We start from the raw sequence: 18745 nt of genomic DNA on the forward strand, positions 1-18745 counted from the left end.
GTAATGATATGATGCAACAAAATACAAAAATAAAAGAAAATTTCAAAATGGGCGTGGCTCCGCCCATTTTCATTTAGTGTGTCTAGAATTTTTTAATGCCATAAGTCGAACAAAAATTTACCAATCCTTTTGAAATTTGGTAGGAGCATAGATTCTATGACGTTAACTGTTCTCTGTGAAAATGGTCGAAATCGGTGGAAGCCACGCCCAGTTTTTATACACAGTCCACCGTCTGTCCTTCCGCTCGGCCGTTAACACAATAACTTGAGCAAAAACCGATATATCTTTACTAAACTTAGCCCACGTACTTATCTGAACTCACTTTATCTTGGTATAAAAAATGACCGAAATCCGACCATAACCACGCCCACTTTATCGATATCGAAAATTACGAAAAATTAAAAAAATGCCATAATTCTATACCAAATACGAAAAAAGGGATGAAACATGGTAACTGGATTGGTTTATTGACGCAAAATATAACTTTGGAAAAAACTTTGTAAAATGGGTGTGACACCTACCATATTAAGTAGAAGAAAATGAAAAAGTTCTACAAGGCGAAATCAACAGGCCTTGGAATCTTGGCAGGAATACTGTTAGTGTTATTGAATATATAAATAAATTAGCAGTACCCGACAGATGATTTTCTGGATCACCTGATCCACATTTGGTCGATATCGCGAGAACGCCTTCACATATACATCTAAGGGCCACTCGCTTTTAAAACCCTCATTAATACCTTTAATTTGATATCCATATCGTACAAACACATTTTAGAGTCAACCCTGGCCCACCCTAATGGCGATATCTCGAAAAGGCGTGCACCTATAGACCTAATGCCCATTCCCTCTTAAAATGCTCAGTAACACCTTTCGTTTGATACCCATATCGTAAAAACATTCTAGAGTCACCCCTGGCCCACCCTATTGGCGATATCTCGAAAAGGCGTCCACCTATAGACCTAATGTCCACTCCCTCTTAAAATGCTCAGTAACACCTTTCCTTTGATACCCATATCGTACAAACATTCTAGAGTCACCCCTGGCCCACCCTAATGGCGATATCTCGAAAAGGCGTCCACCTATAGACCTAATGCCCACTCCCTCTTAAAATGCTCAGTAACACCTTTCGTTTGATACCCATATCGTACAAACATTCTAGAGTCACCCCTGGCCCACCCTAATGGCGATATATCGAAAAGGCGTCCACCTATAGACCTAATGCCCATTCCCTCTTAAAATGCTCAGTAACACCTTTCGTTTGATACCCATATCGTACAAACATTCTAGAGTCACCCTTGGTCAACCTTTATGGCGATATCTCGAAAAGGCGTCCACCTATAGAACTGAGGATTACTCCCTTTTAAAATACTCATTACCACCTTTCATTTGATACCCATATCGTACAAACACATTCTAGAGTCACCCTGGCCCACCCTAATGGCGATATCTCGAAAAGGCGCCCACCTATAGACCTAGTGGCCACTCCCTCTTAAAATGCTCAGTAACACCTTTCGTTTGATACCCATATCGTACAAACATTCTAGAGTCACCCTTGGTCCACCTTTATGGCGATATCTCGAAAAGGCGTCCACCTATAGAACTAAGGATTACTCCCTTTTAAAATACTCATTACCACCTTTCATTTGATACCCATATCGTACAAACACATTCCAGAGTCACCCCTGGCCCACCCTAATGGCGATATCTCGAAAAGGCGTCCACCTATGGACCTAATGCCCACTCCCTCTTAAAATGCTCAGTAACACCTTTCGTTTGATACCCATATCGTACAAACACATTCTAGAGCCACCCCTGGCCCACCCTAATGGCGACATTTCGAAAAGGCGTCCACCTATAGACCTAATGCCCACTCCCTCTTAAAACGCTCAGTAACACCTTTCATTTGATTCCCTTATCGTACAACTAGAGACACCCCTGGTGCACCTTTATGGCGATATCTCGAAACGGCGTCCACCTAGGGAACTAAGGATCACTCCTTTTCAAAATACTCATCAACAGCTTTCATTTGATACCCATATCGTACAAACATATTCTAGAGTCACCCCTGGTCCACCTTTATGGGGATTTCTCGAAAAGGCGTTCACCTATAGAACTAAAGCCCATTCCATTTTAAAATACTCATTATCACCTTTCATTTGATACCCATATCGTACAAACACATTCTAGAGTCAGCCCTGGTCCACCTTTATGGCGATATCCCTAAATGGCGTCCATCCATAGAACTATGGCCTACTCTCTCTTAAAATACTCTTTAATACCTTCCATTTGATACACATGTCATACAACCACATTCGAGGGTTACCCTAGGTTCATTTTCCTACATGGTGATTTTCCTTATTTTGTCTCCATAGCTCTCAACTGAGTATGTAATGTTCGGTTACACCCGAACTTAGCCTTCCTTACTTGTTAATACCTAAAGTTGATAATAGCCGGCTAAGAAAGTGTTTCCATCGGAACCCTCCTATGGAAGCAGAGGTAGAGGACGGCTCCCACTCCGTTGGAAGGACCAGGTGGAAAACGATTTAAACTCCCTTGGTCTGACCAATTGGCGCCGGTTTGTGGAGCGAAGGAGCGACTGGCGCGTCTTGTTGGACGGCCATAACCGTTTAGACGGTTAAGCGCCAATTAAGTAAAGTAAGTAAGTAAGATAATACTAAGAGATATCACATATAAAAACAAGTAAGGACGGGACTGCCGAAGACTTCATACCTTTCATGAATGGGGCTGAACAATAATATTATCCCCTTCGTAATCTCCGAATAATCGGATGTATAAGATAAGAAATATATAGTGATCAGATCTACATACCTAAACGATTTTCAAGATAAATATAAAATAAAAAATAGGTAGGTACTTTGTGTGGGGATGCAAAGTTTCGGTTTTTTTGTGGTCTGCGTGTAAAAACTATGACTACGAATCACGTATTTCAACAATATATGACGTAAACGTAACTATTTGATGAAATTTGATGAATTTTGAAGCTTCTAGCCGTAAAAAAGAGGCAAAAGTGACAGTTTATATGAAGTATATAATATATATACCACCGATCTCAACGATTTTTTCAGACATCAATATATGCTATACACGTAAGCGTTTATTGAAATTTGAAGCTTCTGGCTGTTAAAATGGAGCCGAAATCGCAAAAAATGTATATATATACTATATATATACTATATATACCATCATATATATATTATATATATCACCGATCTCTATGATTTTTGCACACAACAATATATACTACATACGTAAGCAATCGGTGAAATTTGAAGCTTATAGCTGTTAAAATGGGGTAGAAATTGCGAAAAGTTTCTTATCTGAACAAGCGGTTTTATGAGATATATACTATATATACAACCGATCTCTATGATTTTTTCAAACAACAATATATGCTATATACGTAAGCACTCGGTGAAATTTGAAGCTTCTAGCTGTTAAAATGGGGCTGAAATTGCGAAAATATATATATATATACTATATATACCACCATATATACTATATATACCACCGATCTCATCAATTTTTTCAGGCAACAATATGTGCCATATACGAAAGTATATGTTGAAGTTTGAAGCTTCAATCTGTTAAATTGAGTAAGATATGACAAAAATCCTCTTTTTCTAAAAAACCGGTTGTATGGAGGATATATGCTATAGTGATCCGATCCGGCCGGTTCCGACAAATGTCTAATCGGAGACCCAAATACACCCGCTCACCAAATTTTATCAAGATATCTCAAAAATTGAGGAACTAGTTTGCATACAAACAGACAGACGGACAGAGGCAAATGGCTAAATCAACTCAGCTCTTCATCCTGATTATTTCGGTATACTTAATGGTGGGTCTATCTATTTTCATTTAAGGACTTACAATTTTGGGTTTCGTGACGAAATTAATATACCATTTCATATTCATGAAAATTATAAATATATAAACCTTATCCAATCGGGACCAACATTTATCTGTGATATCGCCAACTCGATTTTGGATATTTAAAATCATTAAATTCAATTTTTGAGTCTCCATTGAACAAATTTTACTTCGACCTCTCTGCGACACTTCTTACCCGTCTCCTGTCAGGACCAAAGATATATGTGATGTTTTTGACCGACAAATTAACGTTTTAAGGAGTGAGCCGGGAAAAAATCGTTTATTTGATTTATATGGATCACCTTGATATACATTTGTATTTAAGTAGATTAAAATGCAAGTAGCAGGTATGTATTATATTACATTTAACTTTTTCGAAACATTGATAGCAAATTTACTGGATTTGCTACAAGCGATAGGAAAAAATCGTGCAGTTTCATAAGACAACACGACTAGTCGCTACAACACACAATCGCACCATAGGGAAATATTTCAATAACATGGCTGGATTAACTTGCGGCTTTTCATGATGTAATTAAAACTTTTTAATTTGCCAAAAAAATCCTGTAATTATTTTACTCTCGACATGAAGTAACAGTTGGACATTTTATGTAGTTATCGTTAGCTGGCTACCCCAAATATTAAGCTTTAAATGTTTTATGTCCAATAAATAATGTTTTTACCTTTTGCATTAATTTTTTCATCTCTTTTGTAGAAAAACGGTGAAATATTTTTCGAACGGTTGCGAGTTTGATTTCCATTAAAAACCCAAACGCAATAAACAATACATGTAATTGCAACAATTTTTTACACCTTCCAACTTTATTGTATTTTTACTTTGCATATTTTTTATGCGTGAATTTTCGATTAAAATAGCAAATAATAAAATAAATTTACTTTAATGTAAAAAAAAAAAATAAATAAAAATGTAAGGCGCGATAACCTCCGAAGAGATTTAAGGCCCAGCTTCTCTTCTTTACTTTAATAGTTGGTTTATATTGTGAAATTGACCTCAACATAAGGATGTGCTCTAGGGCAACGGGCTCTAAGAGACAAAGTCATGCGTGGGACGAGATTGAATTACAATATTGTATTATAATATTTATTCTCCGTATTCAGATTAATAAACATACAATTAAAAGGGCAATTGCTTACCAAAAGTAGATTTTATAGACCAAAAAACAAACAAAAAGTGTCAAAATTTCACTAAGCAATTTAATTTTCAACCCGCTTACCAAAAAAAACCAGAAAATTGAGCTTGGTTGTTATTGCTTGCTAACGCAGATATGCGCTAGATGAGTTAATGGAGCTGCGGAATTAAAAAGGGGAAGAACTAAATCTTTTAATAGAACTCATTTATCCAATGAACTGCAAAATACTTTTCTAAGCAAATTTCCAATTGGAAACTTCCTTCACTTTTAGTCTGATTCGAATATTAAAACTACTGAACGAATTTTGCACCAAACATCTCTATAACGTTATTTTAATATTTGAAAGGGAATAGTGTCGACGAATCGTTATTTTTTTCTTTTTAATTTTAAAACCCTGACTTTAAAAATGCAAAAAAAAAAGTTTTGATGCCCTAAATTTGAGTTTACCTTGTGAGGGTATAGATAAATAAAATGTAAGACGTGAAAACCTCCGAAAAGATTTTAGGCCGAGCTTCTCTTCCAATCTGTGTCATGCTCTTTTTCATTTTTCCTACAAATTTTCGAAACTGAACCTACATGTTTCACGCCGAACCCGAGCGGCAGCTACAAGGCAGATGAGTTTTCAAAGAGAAACTTTTCATGCCGGAAATATACTCAGAGTGCTTGCCAAATCACTACCGAGGGGCGACGCAGCTTCTCTTCTAATTAAAAAACCTTGTTTCTAAAATTTTTATGTTGCTTTGCCCAGGGCGTGAACCCATTATATTCGGTGTGGTAGGCTGAGCACGCTACCACCACACCACGGCGGCTTTCAGGGTCTAGGAATGAAATACATACATACATAGAAACTTATACATTTTTACATTGGACAGGACAGTTTCCTTTTTTTTTATTCTAATGTCCTTTCGTCTTCTAGCCGAAAGCAACTATAATTACTAATCTATGAAAAACTTACTAAAAAACCGAAAGCTAAACTGAAAAGGTCATTAGAGGGACTAATTTCTTAGAAAAAACAATTACAAACACAACATTATTAGTCACTTTTGATGTTTGCCGATAAAAGAAGTAATAAGAAATAGGAATGCAATAACCAATAAAAAAAAAAATATGAGTGCCATAAACCAAAAACGCGGTGTAGCGATATTAAGGTCAGTACATTGGTGGAGCACGCTTCCACCCCATCATTATATGTGACCCGGTCTATGAAAAGGTGGCTTATGATTCAAAAAGGAAATTGCGAGAAAGAGCTATTAGCAACTGTTTTTTTGCGAGAAACAGCTGAAAGCAGCTGTTGTGTTTTTTTTTTTTAGTCATAAGCCACCTTTACATAGACCGAGTCACATATACAGAATAATAATTAGTTATTGTCTTTTTACGTAACTTTCATCGCTCTGTCAAAATACCTGAAACTAAGTTTAGTGTCAACTACATTTTGATTATAATTACGCCCCTTACTTTTTAAAGTAGAATCATGATGATTTGAGAGTTGAACCGTTAAATTAGTTCAATTGGTTGAATGAGGTTTCAATGAGGTGATGGAAATAAGAGTTTGTTGAACTTGTTCGATGGACGAACAAGAAGTGCAATAAAAATTCATCTCCAATTATAAAGCCTTTCAATCAGTCAAAAAACTAGTAAAATCATACGAAATAAAGTTCATATGGGAGGCCCAGGGAATATTCCAAGCGATGCGATTATTCGATGATTTTAGAATTTTTATCGCCACGGAAAAGTTTTTTGTGCTATGTTTTTAACAAGAAAATGCTCCCTGTTGAATGTTGGGTTCCTCATTTATGTAGCATTTGCAGCTTAAATGAACGATTTTTCAAGAGACGAGATGTGCGTTTTTAGTATGTATATGAAAAACCGTCCGTTAATATTTTTTCCACATCGCCATGCACGAAGGTAACACCCTAGAAACACTTGGCCTATCAACTTAATAGTGGTTTTTGTCTATTGAATTTTGTTTGTGTAAAAGATTTAAATATATAAACACATAAGTATATAACCGGATAAGCACGCCTACATTAATGGCTCAACTGTGTTTTTTAAAGTGTACTATGGAAAATAACTGCCCCATTGAAGCGACTCCTTTAACCTTATAATCAATTGCCACGGTCTTCACAATCTATACAGTCATTTTACTTATTACGACTATTTTGTACATTCATTGTAAACTTTGATGACCGTCAATATTGATTGAGCCCAATTGAAAACCCCTATGCATCGAGAATAAATATTTGTGAAAAGTTGCAATGGGACTTTTAAGCATTGCTCTCGGTTGTTTTAAGATTTCTGACAACGTCGCTGCCAAATATGTAGGTATGTGCATATGTATGTTTATAAAATACTGAATATTACAATATAACGCACAACTTTTTCTTTAAGTTTTGGCAAGCGAACTTATTACCGGACTTTGTGAAACTATTTGAACTCCAAATTTATATTTACAGATGCAAGTAACCACTTATTCGTACATACATACTTACGTAGACTGCGCATTCAATGCGAGATTTGTGGTTTAGCACAAAGAAAACGATAAGCCTTTTATGATGTTTGGCAACAGTTTGCGTATCTTGGGCAGAATTTCGACTAAATTCTGAATTTATTGCCTATCGGCTTTCACACATAACGGAAATTTCCGCTTAGATTAGTGCGCGACCTAAATTTATGTGCAATCAAAATGCTATTCAAATAACAACTTTCACGACATAATGTTCTTGCTTCTTTTTTGTAGACGACCGGCTTTGGTGGACTACCTGATGTCACCGAGCACTCGAATGCACGTCGCACACTTTCCCACCAAAATTCTATTTCGAATAGTGATTCCGGTGGCGAAATTGCCAGTATTGAAAAGTCAAAAGGGAACTTTGGCGACATCCGACCGCCACCACTTGCCCACCCTGCAAATATCAAACGTAAATCGAAAGCAGCGCATCAAGCAGTCAATGACAGCTGTGCCAGAGTAAACCATTTCAAATTGCGACTTTGCTCTTGTGGCATTTTCTTAACTCTGGTCGCCGCATTATGCCTGCTTACCATAGCTGCGATGCTTGCATACCAACACTTTATGGCGCCAAGTCGCAATTCGCATGCCCAAAGACTGAGAATAGTAAGACGTATATTGAAAGAGGTGCCATTGGTAGATGGTCACAATAACTTTGCATGGAATGTCCGGAAGTATGCACAAAATAGTCTGGAGTTTGTACACACGAGACAAGATCCCAATGCAGCGACTCTATGGACACGACCAGCATGGGCGCAAACAGATATGGAGAGGCTGAAACAAGGACTTGTTGGCGCTCAAATGTGGTAAGTAAATACATATATTTTATGCATATCAAAGTCTTTATGTATACTGCGTGGGACATTTGAAGTTTAAACGAACCATTCACATAATTGGCTATTAAAGCTCAATTTATGAGTGAAAGTTAAAAGTTGAGTTCAGTTCAGCCTTATACATAAACTTTGCTTTTAATCTTGGTTGATGCGACCGAAGTCGCAATATTGAACTGCAGTTAGCAACAGTTTAAACTCGCTCTGCAAAACTGCACCAAGGTATGTTCATAAACCCGATTGCTTCGTCATCGCTGGCCGTCATCAAAAGTTTCAGTCTAAACTGCAGGATAGCCACAGCTGCAGGTGAAATCGTTTTCATATCGTTGACATGCAATCCATGCATAAATTAATACTAAAATAATTGGCAGTGCACCCGGCAAAGTGCCAGTTAAATGTTTTCAACTAATTTTCATTCTGAAATCATATTTCAATTTTATATATTTTTTCTAATAAAACATTCACAATTAGTGCGTACCGAAAGAGGACAAGAGAATTCGTGAATTTTTTCTGGTTTTTCTCTCTGTCTTTAGCACGTGCCACAAGCTTATCAGTTGGCTCATCCTAATTCGATCCATAGAAGGATTTTATTATCCCACTCACCAACCAAACAAAAACAAAATAGAAGCCCCAGAACACCATCTACATAATGAGGCGAGAATACCCCCCATCAGGGAGAGAAATGAGATGCTAACCAAACAGTTCCTGTTGAATACCCAGAAACCTGGGCATCCCAACAGACATCTGATTGATCAGCCAACACCGCCTAGGGGCTTAAGGAGTCATCTCCGTAAGCATTTTGAGGAAATACGGCACTTGAGAACTCAGCCGTATGAAGCAAAAAACACAAGCAGGTCCTCAGTGAACTCCACAAACAGGCGCCGGACCTTTATGCCAGGAATTGCCCGTTGAATCCAGTACTCAAAGAGCAGTACCCAAAACTTGCGGAAGAAGAACGCATACTCCCCAGGGACACGCGAGCCACTCTAGCTCAACTTCTTTCTGAATACTGTAACTGGCTGAGCTATCCAGAATCAACCCCGACATACAAATTGTATGCCCCGTTTGCAATGTGTCCCCACAAGACACCAGCCATCTCTTTAATTGTAATGTAGAAGCAACGCCTCTAACAACCCTTTCATTATGGTCCACCCCTGTTGAAACAGCAAGTTTCCTTGGTCCCCGTTAGATGATATTAATGACAATTTCCACAATCGGTACAGTAGTCCCACTCAGTGTAATTGAACGGCTGTCAAACATGAGTAATGCACGTACACTTCATGGTGTTACTTGCAACATGTGTCGATTGGGAGTGAAATTTAGTACGGCACAATGTTACATATTTATATACTCGTACAGGAATTTTCGATGAGTTGAAATTATATACAGTGTTTTCACCTTTTCTGGTTTTATGAGGTGCTAGTTTGTTTATGATGCGCTTAAACGGAGAATTTAGTGAAAACTTTTTTATATATGCTTGTGTAACAATTTGTGTCAAAATTTTTGATTTGAAAATCCTTTAGTGATGCAAACAAATGTACATATTGCCTTTGTAGATGGTAAACTACGGTCACATTATTCTTCCATCATATTTCATATTTGCAGGTCAGCATACGTGCCATGTGAGGCATTAGGTTTGGATGCCGTACAAATTGCAATTGAGCAAATTGATATTATACGTCGCCTAACTGATATGTTCAATCTTGATACAGTGTTGGTAAGCTCTGCAGCAGATATTTTAACAGCACGAAAGCATGATCAGATGGCTTCGTTGATTGCTATCAAAGGCGGTCATGCGATTGGGTCATCGTTGGCCGTTTTACGATCATTCTATTCAGTTGGTGCACGCGCTCTCAGCCTCACGCATAGATGTGATCTCTCATGGGCCAGTTCAAGTGCCTCAGATTCAGAGAACGGACTATCCGCCTTTGGGAAATCCGTTATTCGTGAAATGAACCGACTTGGAATGATGGTCGATTTATCCTATAGCTCCGATGCAACTGCGCGTGATGTCTTACACGTAACTCGTGCACCAGTTATTTTCTCTCACTCGGCTGCACGGCAATTATGCAATTCCACGCACAACATACCAGACGATATTCTTCGGTTGGTTGCAGATAATGGTGGTCTCATTATGGTTAGTTTTGACCCTGAAGATGTTGCATGTGGTCAGCAGGCATATATCAGCGATGTTGTTCAACATATTAAATATATTCGTGCAATCGCTGGTGTGCAGCATGTGGGACTAGGGGCTGGTTATGACGGCATTGAAATTCCACCTGTAGGTCTTGAAGATGTATCAAAATATCCCGAATTGCTGGCGACTTTATTGCAAGACCATAATTGGAGTGAACAAGATATAGCTATGTTAGCTGGTAAAAACTTTCTACGCATCCTAGAGACTGTAGAAAATGTACGCGACTATTGGAAACGAGCCGATATTCAACCACTCGAACAGACTGAACCACAACCAAAACCCCATTGCCAGCATAAATCGTCGTGACCACAGCTAGAAATCTTACGCAAAAAATATGCTGCCCAACGACAACAAATCACAAAACGAGGCGATCTCAAGCTGCTAGCATTTGGATTGAACAGAGCAAATAATCAAAGTATCCATATTCTAGTCATATATGATGTGGGCCTAGACTTAATAAAAATTAGTGTTATAGGTAATTCTTCTATCTATAGGCCATATTATTCAAGGATTATGTAAGTATAAAGCATAGTGTATCTATATAGTTACATGTATTATCATGTATGTATGTGTGTGTTTGTACAGTTAGAAATATTTGAAATAGTACAAGTACACGCATAAATAATATGATTTAAGCAAATATTTGTTGTGAAAATAAAGTCTGTTAAGAAACTACTCAATAAATGAATATTTATTTACTTGAGTAAAACTAAATAAAATGCATATATATAAATAAAACATTAAAATATATATACATATATGAATACATAGGTTCAAAATAAGCTAAGTATTGCGCAAGCAAATTTGAAAAGCATATCCGTTCAAATTATTAATACTTTTAACACAACTAAGTAATTTAAGTTTAATTGCTTTTTTTACTAGCAAAATAAGAAGCCAACAAAGCGCATACATCGACATTAATTGGCATGTATGAATGTAAATGCATATATATGTATGTATGTCTATATACATACATATGTGTGATTATGTACCTTTATGAGAAAACAACAATATGTAGATTCATTATGTATATGAATACATGTTTTATTTAAACTATTTCTAGTCAAAATATATAATTTAAATTTTCTAAAACAAACGTAAATAGAATGTGCCAAATAGATAAACATTGCAAATGTAAAATATATATAAAAAAATTAAATTAGATTTTATTTTCTATAGTGCCACACTGAAAAAATATTATAAAATTTGTTAAGCCTTCAAAGATTAAGTTTTAATTAATTAAAGTAGCTACTGAAAATATTTTTGTTCATACAATTTCCGACAGTAATTCTGTTTTTTTTTTTTACTATGGACGGCAGCATAGATGCTTGTTTGAGAAAAGAAAACAATAAACTAAACAAAATTTAATGTAAGTACTGGTCAAGAGATATGCCGCTATTTGCTAATGAGAAGTTTTATTACGCCAAAAGTATAGCGAGAGCGATAATCTTTCAACTAATGCCTGATTCGGGCCTACCTTTCGAAAAGAGACTAAACACAGCTTGAAAATGTTATATTTTGGATTTCGTTGACACATTTTTTTTATATTTGGTACAAAATCTTCGAGGCTGGACGCAGTTTTCTAACTCGTATTCAGCAACACATTTTAAAATTTTATCCCAAGGAAAGTGCTTGAAAAATCATTTCGGGAACGCGTCCCAAACCCATCGAATGAATTTATCTGATAACTTTAAACGAGGAAAATTATTGTTTGTTTGTATAGCCGAATGATCTCGGGAACCGATTTAAATGAAATTTGGCACAGGGATAATGTATCACCTTCTGAGACTTTCTACCTAGGTGTTGCCACTCAGAATGTTTCACAAGGTTGCCACCTATTCGAAATTTAAAAGCAATTGCATGAGATATGCCGATATGGGTATCAAACGAAAGGTATTTCACTGCGTATTACAATAGGGAAATTTTTGAGTAGGGTTGCCAGTTAGGGTTGCCGCCTTTTCTAAATTTAAAAAACATTGCATGAGATATGCCGTTATGGGTATCAGATGAAAGGTATTTCACTCCGCATTGCAATAGGGACAGTTTTGAGCAGGGTTGCCATTTAAGGTTGCCACCTATTCGAAATTAAAAAAAAATTGCATTAGATATGCCGATATGCGTATCAAATGAAAGGTATTTCACTCCGCATTACAATAGGGACAGTTTTGAGAAGGGTTGCCATTTAGGTTAGACGAAGTAGTACTCTACTTACTCATATTCTATTAAAGCTTTAAAGGAGAACATTAAAGTTAAAAATCTTCGTAAAAATTCTTCCACATGATTCGACTTAATTTTAAATAATTTTCTTTTAAATCAATAATTGCAATTTCTCACAGATTACTATTAGAAAGATTTCTCAGTACAATTAAACGTTGCCGAGCAAAGCTCGGTCACCCCGGTACTACTTAAAGGAACAAATAAATTGAAAGCCTTCTGGTATGGGTATGACTTAAAAATTGTCCAAGTATAAGTCCGTTATTTCGGGAACGCGGGAAACATGTGTTAAAGCTATTTTCACTAAAGGCGCAGATGCCATTAAGAAGCCTGTCTGAAAAGTACTTTAACAGATAAATCAGGCGTCATATTGAAACTAAATTGATTCGTATAGTAAAGGAAAATAAATCAGCTTAAGTGCTATAACTGGATGCCATAAACAATTAATGAGTCATTCCGGGAATGCTGATTTAGACGACATCAAGATCGGAATCATACATCATTCTTAGTATACAAAATGGACACTCATGGCAGGTATATCTTGTTAAAGAAAAAAATGATTTTATATCATACCGAGGACAAAATTTCGCATAAAGATGTCAAAATCGTCATTTCTCGAACGCTCCCGGAATGACGAGTTTCATAAAACTAAGATTGAAAGGATTTCAGCAACTCTTGATATTGATTAGTAAATATTTACTGATGACAGAAGCCGTGGTAAAAATTAAAAGTAAAATTATTAATAATTATTTTTGTTTTTATCGGCCTATTGATAAATGATTCAAGGTTCGATTCGAGCTGAAAGCCAAAACAATAATTTTTCTAATGACAATTATTGTTATATTAATTTGGGCCAATTTTAAGTTAAATTTGTGGTTTTTGGAGCTCTTCGGCCGATAATTTCAAGACAAATTATTGTTATTTTTTAATTTTTCTAAATTTGAAAAATTTTATTTTGTTTTTGGAATAGTAAGTAGAAAAGTTTTCAGACAACCTGCCATAGCTGTGCAGATAGATCCTTTTCGAAGGGTGCTAAGCATGACTCAATTATATGGTTGGCTCATCTCATCAGCTGATTTTATTTATTTAATTGCATGGCCAATGGGATTGTCAAAAGGAGATGGCAAACTCAAAATGAAACCAACACATTGGCAACATTTTCTTACACATACAAAAACTGTTAAGTTTTATGATTCCATTCCATATCATTCGCACCAACACCAATACACAGATTTTGACAATTTGAACAGACATATATTTTTATTGTACAGATGAGCCAACCATATAATTGAACCATGGTGCTAAGCCTTCATCATCATTACGCTTTAGGCTCGCCGCGCTAACCATTTAGCTATACAGCGGTGGTTTGTTTTCTTAGCACCCTTCGGAATGGATCTATCTGCGCAGCTATGGCAGGTTGTCTGAAAAATTTTCTACTTACTATTCCAAAAACAAAATACAACTTTTCAAATTTTGAAAAATTAAAAATAGATATAATTGTCATTAGAAAAAAATTATTGTTCTGGCCTTGAGCTCGAATCGAACCTTGAATCATAAAATTATTAATTTTTTTTTTAATATAATCGTCATTAGGGAACACAGGCCAAATCGACTAAAATTTAATAATCTATTTTACGTCACATTTTCGAAATAATCAGAATGCATTTTGAACGTTAACAGCATTATTTTTAGCAAATTTTTCAAAATAATTTTTGCATTACTTTTCACGATATATATATATTAAATGCCATTTTGTGCTCTGCACATTACAGACGCATTATGTGGTGACTAAAGCCATCTGTGAAAAACTAGTTCAATAATGAAGCCGATCTTTTCATTTCTACTGCTACCAAATTTTCTACCTCGATGATTTTGAGCCATTCATACTCTGACGAATACCAGCAACACTAAGGGGTACTATCATATCTAAGCCGATACTGAGCAGTGACTTGTATGAACATAACCAAATTAATCATTATGTCTACACATATCGCTCATTTGCAGCAAGGGCATCATAACTCAAAAAACATGACTTTTGAATTAATAACACATAAACGTACCCAATTTCATGATCTAAAATGATTAAAATGATATAAAAAAATCTTCGTGATCATTTAAAAATTTAGCACATGGTATAAAAATGAAAATATGCCTTTATATGCGCAACATATGGCAGTTAAAATCTTTGAATGGCTCTCCTGGAAAATTGTGTTTTTTGAGTTATGACGACGTTGCAGCAAATGAGCGATATCTCCATACAAGCAGAGGAGAGCAACGCACAAACACCTACATATAGCTGAGATACTCCCAAAAGTAGGCAATAATTTGTGCAAGTATCACTCACATATACACGCGCATATGAGAAGCTATAGGTAGCAGTAGTGTGAAATACTTGAATAAAGGCCATTTTGTATTATTGAATAGTGGAGTTATTTATTCAACAGTTTAGCGAAACGAACTTTAGTAGAAGGTGTCAAATAAGCGGAATTTCACTTAATTCGTTACAATACGTTCCTTAAGTCTTCTACTTATCTATTATTATTATTAATATAACTTATAACAAATATTTTTAGAAGCTACGTTTTTGTATGAAAATGTCCAATTATGAAGATACTTTAAAACTCAAAACGTTTGCGCGGGCGTCTTAAAACACAATGTTTTTTATTTCATATGTAAGTGGTTGGGGTATATGAGGCATTCTTTTATATATATACATGCATGCCCTTACTTAAAAAAAATAAAAAATGTTTATAAAACCCCTATAATTTGAAGTTCGTATAGAAGTTTTAAAAAGTTTTATAAACCTGAAGTATATTTTATGAATAAGCGCGATGGGCTTCGGATATAAAACATTTTATTCGAGTAATTTGTTTGAATGTTGCTTTGTATCGTTAACAAGACAATCTTCAACGCACCACGTGCTTTTCAATATTACGTTCATTGCATTTATTTTCCTTTGTGAAAAAATTTTATATTGGATAGGAGCCTTGAAATATTGCAGATATTTTTGACTTTATTCCTAAGTTAAACAGAGTAAAAGCAAAGCTTGTAAATAGTAGACAATTTTTAAAAAAGGCGTTACCCCCTTACCCTTAAATTTCTTGGATTAGAGTAAAATGTTGCTAGGAGCTTGAATTTGTTATGCCTAAATAAATATTTAGTTTTATAAGTCCACAAATTTTTACTGGGTTACTAAGTGATTCTATGATGGATAACTACTACGTGGGTCAAAACTCTTTTCAAAGCCTATACAATAATTGACGAACTGTCCTTACGTAGGGATGAAAAGATGTGAGTAAACGCAATTACATAAGCCATTCTGAGTAGATAACGCTACATTCATGGTATTGTTTTATCCCTAAAATTATGGCCTGCAAAAAATCAGCGCCATTTGTTAAAAAACTTGTTCGACAGAGGGAGCAAAAGGTGAAAAAATCGTCGGTAGTTGTCTAGATATTCCAACCATAAAGTTCATGAAACACTTTTCAGCTAGATAAATTTGAGGTTATGTCACTTATAGAATTTTTTGTTTTAAGATCATTATTTCTGCTGAAAGTACCACTCGTACTCTTCAAAACTAAGCTTTTAGAAAATGATGTATATTGGAACGATTTTCCGTCATCCATTGTTCAAATATATATCATTTATCCAGCCAGTCCGAAAATTAACAAAAGAAGATAAGTCTTTTAGAAAATCTTTTTTGGTTTCTAAGGAATTGTCATTTGAATTACCTCAGTTTGACCAATTCGTTAATGCGTTGGAATTTTATGTCAAAAACCATAAAGAAATTTATACAGTTTGAGTTTCGGGAAAATCGAGAGATATCGGGATTGATGTTTCTGATTTTGAAAATCTCGGAGGCAAAAAACTAAGAAAATTGTCATCCCTAGTTCATACCAATTGTCTCAAAGTATAGTTAAGCCTAATATCACTGATCACCTGATTGTGTTATTGAAAAATTTCGCAAATCGCAAAAATTTCTGATTCCGTTGCACAATGTAATGAAACACTCAATTATGTATATGCATGCCGCACTCATTCTGCTCAATTTCCGAATAAACATGTTGACGTTGCTGTGGTAAAGGCTGCAACACGACCTTCACCTTTCACATAGAAGTACTTTTTGACACTTGTACAAGTATTTAGTTTTACATATCGTTAAAAATTTCAAAAAAGCAGAAACTTCCGCTCTACTTTTTTTTCAAAAGTGGTTATTCATAAGGAAGCTTCTTTTTTGTTGTCGTTCATATTGAAGTACAATGACGAAAGACTAAAAAAAAAAACAACATTAAAAGGTGTTGCAAGGTTTCGTACGGAATTTTCCAGACAAATAGGGCCAGCTTTTTATATAACTATTTAACTGACATTTTTCGTTTTATTGTAAAATTTTCTTGATAGGAGTTAGCACATTTTACGTCCGTCAGCACGAACTTTTTTTTTGTTTCATCGGTATAGGCTTGGGAGAAAATTCTTGTTCTGTGAAATGATGCTGTGTAAAAATGTATTTACATGTAGTAAAATATTTATTTTTTTTTCAGTTTTTATTTTTGTTTCACAACTTTATAGAATAAGAAGTCCCGTCCTGCTTTTAACAAAAAAAAGATCTACATGACATGCAACAGCTCACTGTGAAGCATTTGTTTTCAAAAACTTCACAAAAAAGATCGTTAATTCTTTGTTTTTGTTAATATGTGTGAGCTAAGTGAAGCTAGGGCGTGGAAATATAATTTTATTCTATCACAAACATCGCAAGTTGAACCAAATGTTGTGGTCGCTCAAAAGTTGTTCAAGAAAATCCAAACAAAGTCGTATCGAAATAAGATGCAAAAAAAAAAAAAAATAACAACGTCGCCTTATGACGTTTTCACAATACCAAAAAAAATTCTACAATTTAAGTTACGCACACTCGTATCTGATCAAATGTGAGCCACGTATTGATGTAAATTTGTGTTGGTTTTAGAAAAAAATCATTCGCATGAAAATGTCATTGTTTATTTCTCCATAGCAACATTGAAAAAATGCTAACTTAATATATATATTATATTAGCCAATAAAGATTATCTGTAGATAATACTGTGTTAAATAAAAAAAAAAACACATACATATATACATACATTAAAATAACTAATTACACCGAAAGGTTTTAAATACACATAAACGAGTGAACATTGAATGAGGATATTGTAGTTAATCATAATTTAAGTGACGCACAGCAGAATGCACACACACGCACACATGAATATATACAAATAAAAGCACCAACACTACATCCATAGGGATCATTAAATCGCTGCGGGGATTAAAAATTTAAGCTGCGGAAAATACTTATTAAGCATTCAAATTCAATTACACACATACATGTATACTCGTACATTTCTACATACATACATACAAACTGATATTAGTACGTACTCGTACATATGCGAACGCATACTGTAAATCTTGTAACATAGATATGTTTATAGTATTTTATTTACGATGTAGTTTATTCATGGAAAAATCACATTCATCGAAACAAAAGCAACTACAGTGAAATGCATTTAATTGAAACCCAAAGCTCCCTGCGTATCATCCACACCACATCAACACACTCAAACAATTGCATCCAAACAATTTAAATTGCAATAAAATAATAAAAAAAAAACGAGATTAATAAAAAAAAAATATATATATATATATATAATATAGTCACTGGCTTTTCGTTTCATTATTCGAAAATTCTCTTGTTGGTTTGATAAATTAGCGACACTAATTGACATTTCATGTACGTAAGTATGCAAGTAAGTTGGATGTGTTTGTGTAAAAAAAATGAAAGCCAATTGCAATGCGAATTTCATATTTAAAGAATTCTATAATTGAAGTTTGAAATTTAAAAACAGCGATCTTGAATATGATTTTCGGCATTAGGAGTGCTCAGTGCATCTTAATTATAGTGCAAAATAATGCCCAACTCT

At 35.1% G+C, this 18745-nt stretch overlaps 1 protein-coding gene across 2 annotated transcripts in view; it reads left to right on the plus strand.

The window, feature by feature from the left end:
- LOC137254048 (uncharacterized) overlaps nt 1–18386 on the plus strand; it is an 86957-nt gene extending 68571 nt beyond the window's left edge. For both annotated transcript variants that reach the window (XM_067791730.1, XM_067791731.1), the window contains exons 2-3: nt 7782–8356; nt 9986–18386. In XM_067791730.1, the coding sequence (XP_067647831.1) occupies nt 7782–8356; nt 9986–10883 (1473 nt within the window). In that variant the 3' untranslated portion in view covers nt 10884–18386. The remainder of the gene's footprint in view (nt 1–7781; nt 8357–9985) is intronic.
- Nucleotides 18387–18745: the final 359 nt, after the last annotated feature.

This window comes from Eurosta solidaginis, chromosome 5, assembly GCF_040869045.1.
Source record: "Eurosta solidaginis isolate ZX-2024a chromosome 5, ASM4086904v1, whole genome shotgun sequence".
Classification (NCBI taxonomy): Eukaryota; Metazoa; Arthropoda; class Insecta; order Diptera; family Tephritidae; genus Eurosta; species Eurosta solidaginis.